This window comes from Mus caroli, chromosome 4 (assembly GCF_900094665.2).
Source record: "Mus caroli chromosome 4, CAROLI_EIJ_v1.1, whole genome shotgun sequence".
NCBI lineage: Eukaryota > Metazoa > Chordata > Mammalia > Rodentia > Muridae > Mus > Mus caroli.
Genome location: NC_034573.1, coordinates 113,118,743 through 113,125,676, shown reverse-complemented (window position 1 = coordinate 113,125,676; position 6,934 = coordinate 113,118,743). Strand labels below are relative to the sequence as shown.

General features: G+C 53.4%; 1 protein-coding gene across 1 annotated transcript in view; it reads left to right on the top strand.

Moving 5' to 3' along the window:
• The first annotated feature begins 2,608 nt into the window (after nucleotides 1–2,608).
• Nucleotides 2,609–6,934, top strand: part of LOC110293403 (bone morphogenetic protein 8A) — a 29,216-nt gene continuing 24,890 nt past the window's right edge. The window contains exon 1 of the mRNA XM_021161233.1: nucleotides 2,609–2,933. Within this exon, the coding sequence (XP_021016892.1) occupies nucleotides 2,609–2,933 (325 nt within the window). The remainder of the gene's footprint in view (nucleotides 2,934–6,934) is intronic.

The following is a 6,934-nucleotide window of genomic DNA, read 5'->3' as shown; positions in this document are numbered from 1 at the left end:
AAAAAAAAAAAAAAAGAGATTCTACAGCTCTGTGTCTTAAAGGGGGCTTTGAAGCAGTATGGCAATTGACCTGTTGGATAAAAGACAGACTACACATGCTTATTTGAAGGGTTGAGTTGATACCTGAAACTTTGAAACAAGGCTGGAGAAATCTGGGTTTAGTTGCCAGAACATCAGGTGGCTCACAACGGGCTGTAATTCCAATCGGCCTCTTCTGGCATCAGAGGACATTTGCACACAGGAGGTGCACACATTTAAGAAAAAAGAAAACAGGCTGGTGAGATGGCTCAGCCAGTAAGAGCACTGATTGCTCTTCCCAAGGTTCTGAGTTCAAATCTCAGCAACCACATGGTGGCTCACTACCATCCGTAATGAGATCTGACGCTCTCTTCTGGTGCATCTGAAGTCAGCTACAGTGTTCTTATATATAAAATGATAAATAAATCTTTGAGCTGGAGCAAGCAGAGACTAAGAGAGCAGAGTTGGCCAGAGCAAGAGGGGTTGACCAGAGGAAGTAGAGGTCCTAAAAATTCAATTCCAAACAACCACATGAAGGCTGACAACCATCTGTACAGCTACAGTGTACTCATATACATTAAATAAATCCTTAAAAATATATATGAAAACATTTTTTTAAAAAATGCAAAAGGACCACACCAGCATGATTTTAGTAGGTGTTATACATTTATTTGCATTTGTATTTTGAATGCACAGTAGAGAGAGAATCCTTAATTGGCCCAGACCCTCCATCACGTAGCACCACCTGCAGGGCCTTTATGGTCTTTTTCCTGGGAGCCTCCCTAGCATTCACCCTTCGCCTGAGGTAAAGTGCTTAGCACTCAGCTTTCCCATTTTTTGTTTTGTTTTGTTTTGTTTTGAGCCTTTGTGGGGCACAGTAGCACATGCCATAATCCCAGAGGCAGGGATAGGCAGGCATATCTATGAGTTTGAGTCCAGCCGGTTCTATAGGTCAAGTTCCAGGTCCACCAATGCTACATAGTGAGAACCTACCTCAGAGCGGGGGCAGGGCTGGTATAGAAATCTGGAGATGACATTCAGAAATAGCACCTCCCAAGGGGAAGGAAAAGAACAAGCTATCGGCCTTAGACCTCAAGTGGCTGAAGGACAGAATGTATTCGGTGTCTACTGTATCTTTACATCCTTCAGTGATGTTACCGATATGGACCAGAGGTGCAAGGAGCTGGGCGCCATTGCCCTGCAAATCAAACTCCAGACCGCAGGAGGAAACAGATCCAAGACTCCCTGGATCTGGAGCCCAGTCAACCCTCAGCGATCTTGCTTGTTCAGGGATGTGAAGATTAGGCAGGTTGAGGTTGTCACTCCCATCCCGTGTGACAGAACTTGAAGGAAGGGGGGTCATCGTGATCTGTGAACAGAATTTCTCAAAAATTAGTTTGTTAATAAGTTGCTTTGTGTAAGCTAAGAAAGAAAGAGAGAGAGAGAGAAAAGGAAGAAGAAAAGGAAAAGAGGCCCATAATGTGTGCCCATAATGGCTTGTAAACACTAATAGGTCTGGAAGACCTGTTACCTGTCATTATGACACTCCCAGTCTTGACGCAGCCAGTCCCTCTGCTGGGTACTTTCCTCCCACTGACTTCCGCCTTTCCTGTTCGATTCCTTCCAGCCTCCCGGAGCTCATTCGCTGCTCCACTTGAGCCACACCAACACCTTTATGGTCTGTGTCAGTGCTGTGGCAGCCGTCTTGGGAGGCCGGAGTGCGTAAAGGGGAGGAACCAGTCAGGGAGTTTTTGCAAGGTCTCTTTCTTGCAAGCCCCTGGGGAGTTGTCACAAATGAGATAAGCGAAGGTGACCCTACTTCGGGAGGCTCAGAGCCCTATCCCGGGTTGGATCTACAAAGGGAACCGCCGGGCAGAGAAGGAGTCTGGAGCGGAGTAGCGGGGGGCTGGGCCCTGGTTACTGCTGGCAACGGAATGTGTGCCCCACCCTCGCTGCACTGCCCGCACCCGCCCGGCCCCGACGGCCGGAACTAGGGGCGCATGCTGAGACTTCCAGAGCAGAAGGGCGACGCTGCGGGTCCTACCGCTGCTCCGGGACTCAGGATCCCACCCGCGCCCAGGGCGCGAGTGCTTGCTTCAAAGGTCCCAATGTCTCCTTTTGTAGCCAGGTATGAGCCCCGGAAGCTGGATGGGGACCCAGGACACCCTTAAAGGCCTCTCTTCAGCCCGTTCGTACCCACCTACGGGTGCACCAGGCGGCTCCCACCACTTCGCGCACAAGTAGTAGTGCGACCATCCCCAGGCGTCTCTCCGCACTCGGACCCGCCCCCCGTGGCCCCATTGGCTGGTCGGGGAAGGGGCGGGGCCGAGGAAGAGCGCTAGCCAGTCTGAGCTGCCACCAAAGTCCTCCTGCGGACACTCGCAAGTCAGCGCCGTGAGAGCCCACGTTGCTCTGAGGGACCTACCGACGCGGCGATCGCCTGCCGAGTGCGTGGTGAGCAGTCGCTGTAGAGCTGCCCGCGATAGGTGCGAACTCAGGGGATCCACTGCGGCGTCTGGTCCTCCCCGTCCGGGCGTAGCGCCCGAGCCCTGCCAGCTACCAGTGGATGCGCGACGGCTGAAAGTCCGAGATGGCTATGCGTCCCGGGCCACTCTGGCTATTGGGCCTTGCTCTGTGCGCGCTGGGAGGCGGCCACGGTCCGCGTCCCCCGCACACCTGTCCGCAGCGTCGCCTGGGAGCGCGCGAGCGCCGCGACATGCAGCGTGAAATCCTGGCGGTGCTCGGGCTACCCGGACGACCCCGACCCCGTGCACCACCCGCCGCTGCCCGGCAGCCAGCGTCCGCGCCCCTCTTCATGTTGGACCTATACCACGCCATGACCGATGACGATGACGGCGGACCACCACAGGCTCACTTGGGCCGTGCCGACCTGGTCATGAGCTTCGTCAACATGGGTGAGTGCAGGGCATCAGGGATCCGGATGGGGCGGTAGGGGGAGGAGAGGGTGGCCGTGAGCGTGGCCGCCTGTCGGGGGATGATGCCCTCGGGTAATACAAGGCCCCTGGGACAGGGAGCCATGGTTCAGTAAAACCACAGGGAGGGGCGACTGCAGGGGATCAGGATTGGAAGGTCCGTTTTTTGCGCCTGTGCCCAGGGTCTTTGCCCCACTAAGGCACCCAGGAGTTGGGATCTGGCGATGTCCAGGTCCCGTAGGTAGCATCAGAAAACAGTCCTGGGTATACTGATGAGTAACCAGACCGTGATGCTGTCACTGTGATAAACGCAGCCCTGAAGAGAGGGAGGGACAAAGTTCAGTGTGGAAACCTGTGGTCATATCAAAATGACCAGAGCTGACCCTCACGCCCGGACAGCGGGCTCTTTCTGTGGGTGACTGGGTGGGGCGCAGTGTCAGGAGGTGGAGTGGACAGACTCAGACATGACTGTAGTCTTGTGGGCCTGGGCCCCAGCGCCTGGACCTTGGCCTGGCATGGAGAATGTTCAGGCCAGTGAGTGACCCAAGGGGCAGCTGTGAGTCCATTCTCCCAAAGCATGGCTCCTCCTTTCTCCAGGGACCTGTAGACATCAGGACCACTTTCTCCTACTAGTCTTTTATTTTTTTACTTACATGTATGAGGGTTTTACCTTACCTGCATGTGTGTCTGTGTACCACATTCATGCCCAGTGCTGGCAGATGTCCTAAAACTGGCATCACAGTTGTGAGCAGCCCTGTGTGTGCTGGAAAATCAAATCTAAGTTCTCAAGAAGATCCTAAGCATGGAGAGGTAGTAGTTACAGCCCCACATGTGGTCTGTCCTGAGTCCCCACCCTGCCCTCTAAGCAGGAGAGAGTATATAGATTCCTCCTGCCCTGGAACTTTCAGTCCCAAACACCCACCTTCTCCCTGTGCTGTGTTCCACCCTACCTTGGCCACCATGAGCTATGGATGGGGATTGGGTATGCTCTCTACCTGCCTTCAGGTAGGGAAACAAGTGGCTCCTGAGCCATCCTCCAGCTACAACCCCCACCTTTAAATTTAAAAAAAAAATTGTGTGTGTGTGTGTGTGTGTGTGTACACGTACGGGATTTTCCTGTCTGTCTGTATATGTACCAAGTGCATGCAGTGTCTCATGGGGGCAGACGAGGGTGTCAGATCCTCTGGGACTGGAGTCAGAGATTATAGGAAGTCATGAGCAGCGAGTGCTGAGCCTGCTCTGCAGCCCCAGCTTCTAAAAGTCTGAAAGATAATTTTCCGGAGGTTTTCCTCACTGTGGGTCAGACCCCCACCAGCTTTGCTGATGCTTGTGGCTATTGAGCTGGGCAGGTTTGAATGCCCAGCTTGAGCTGAGACCAGGGAAAGGACCCTGCCCTGGCCACCAGCCCAGCAGAGCCTCCTAACAGCAGGTGACCATCAAGTCTCCACTCCCATTACCCAGGGGAGAGCAGGGAGGCCCAGAGAGGCAGTGACTGCCCTGAAATAGCATACTTGGATTGCCTGACTCTCCCTCCAGTGCTCAGGTTGGTGATATTCCCTCCAAGACGGGGCTAGCTTTTGATAGGATGTGGGCAGAGGAACCTAAGGGACTGCAGAGTGTGTGGGATCAGCCACTCGTTTCCCTACCTGAAGGCCCCCAAGCCTCTGTTTCACATCCATAACTCGGTGGCCAAGGTAGGGTAGAGCACAGCACATCAGGAAGGCGGATATTTCTGACCAAAAGCAGGAGGGACCTACGTACTGTTTCCTGCTTAGAGGGCAGGGTGGGGACTTAGGGCAGACTACATGTGGGGCTGTAACTGCCTCTTCATGCTTAGGACAGGCTGACCCAGGGTTTAGGACTAAGAACGAAGGATAGACTTGCCCAAGAATGTCCCTAGAGGAGCTGCTGATCAGAATGAATCACCACCCAACCCATGTTCTGTACCCCGCCCCCCCTCCTCTGGTCAAAACAGGAACAGCTCTGGTGGGAACTGATGCTGTGAACAGACCAGGGCCTGCTGCTGCTGGGCAACTTTAGAGAAGTCGCTTATGGTCTCTGAGCCTAAATCTGTCCTTTTAAATGGGACTCCTAGGTCTGGCATGGTGACACACACCTTTAATTACAGAACTGAGGAGGTAGAGCTAGGGGGCGGTGGGGGGGGAGGGGTAGCTCTATGAGTTCCAAGCCAGCCAGAGCTATATAGTGAGACCCTGTCTAAAAATAAATGAATAAATGGGACTCCCAGTGAACTGTCCTCAAGGTTATATGACTGACTGACAGGTGAACAGGAGCAGAAAAGCAGCCTCACTCCCTTGAGAGTGTGAACTAGGACATGGCCACTGCCACCCCAGTGTGACCCAGAGCCAGGCCACTGCTAACCCCCCAGCCCTTCCTGCTGCATCCTATCCTTGCACATAAAGCAGTAAAATCTCTATGTGGCTACATGTGTTAAATGATGACTATAGTCCCAACACTCAGGAGGCTGAGGCAGGAGGATTGTCACAGCTACAAGGCCAGCCTGGTCTGCATCATATATGTAAAGCCAGCCAGGGCATGAGAGTAACAACGACTCCTGTTGAAAGAAAGAGGCTGGGAGAAGAGGGAGATAAATTAGCCCTGTGTGTCTGTGTCTTGTGTACACTGAAACCTACAGGTGGATTTTTTTTCCTTCTTCTTCAAGATAACGTTTCTTTGTAGTCCTTGCTATCCTGGAACTTACTCTGTAGACCAGGCTGGCCTTGAACTCAGAGGTCCACCTGCCTCTGCCTCATGGAGTAGTGGGATTAAAGGTGTGTGCCACTACGTCCATCTTAGAGTGATTTTTTTACCTGGTGGTTACTCGGCCCAGTGTGTCAGACACACACCTAGATGCTGTTCTGTTGGCAAGCCAGGTCAATCCTGAAGGTCAGAGCCCCGGAACCAGCACACCACTGACAGCAGCACTTCCCAGTGCTGTCAAGGCTCTGACCCTGAGGAGCAGATGTGACAGTATCCTGTGCTCAGAGAACGGAGAGCCTGGAGCTAAGCTGCTAGTCTCAGCACCAGACCCTGACTCTCGTCCCCTCCCAGACCTGCCTTCAGTTCCTGCTCGTCTCTGCCCATGTGTGCTCCTTTCTGTGGTCTGTTTCCTCCAGGCATCTGAGTGATAGTATCAGGAAAACGAGATGCCTCCCAGCCCTGATCATTAGGTCTGTTTCAGAGGAACCTGCTTGCTCACTGCCCCGTCCCTGACCGGGTGGTCTCAGGCAGGAAGGACCAGCTCTGCTCATGTCAGTGGACAGGCAGGTGGCTCTGTTCTGGATGGGGAAACTGAGGCACAAACAGCACAAACAACACTAACAGGCAGAATCTAGGTGGGACCACAATGGAGCCATCAGCACATGCATTGACCCCTTTCCCAGCCCAGGAGCTTTTATTCCCAAGGCCTACGATGGCTAAGGGCAGGGGCAGCAATGAACTGTGGTGGCCGGGTATGAAAGAGAGAGACTGTGTGAGACTGTGTGAGAGACCCGGCCATGGTCTCCCTCTGCCCCTGCCAGCTCTGCGGCCACAGATCCTTTCTCATCACTGACCTCAGGGTCATTTCCTTTGGCTCTTACCCAGGGAATTCCTTCATTTCTTCACTCACTCATTCACTCATTCATTCATCCATTCCTCCCACAAGTAGTCATACAGCACCTACTATGTGCCAGAAAGCCTGGCTCCTGTTTCCACTTGTAGAGACAGTCACGCTGCCTATGACCTTTGGGAAATGAGCTTCTAGTGAGAGAGACAGAGAATGCATACATGTGCCATGAAGATGGTTGTCAGGGACACCCCACACACACACACACACACACACAGAGAGAGAGAGAGAGAGAGAGAGAGAGAGACACAGAAAGAGACAGAGAGAGAGAGCTTGGAGACAAGAGGACCTGAGCCAAGGGTCTTCTGACCTGGGACTCACACAGAAAGAATTGCCATCCTGGCGCTGTGCCTAC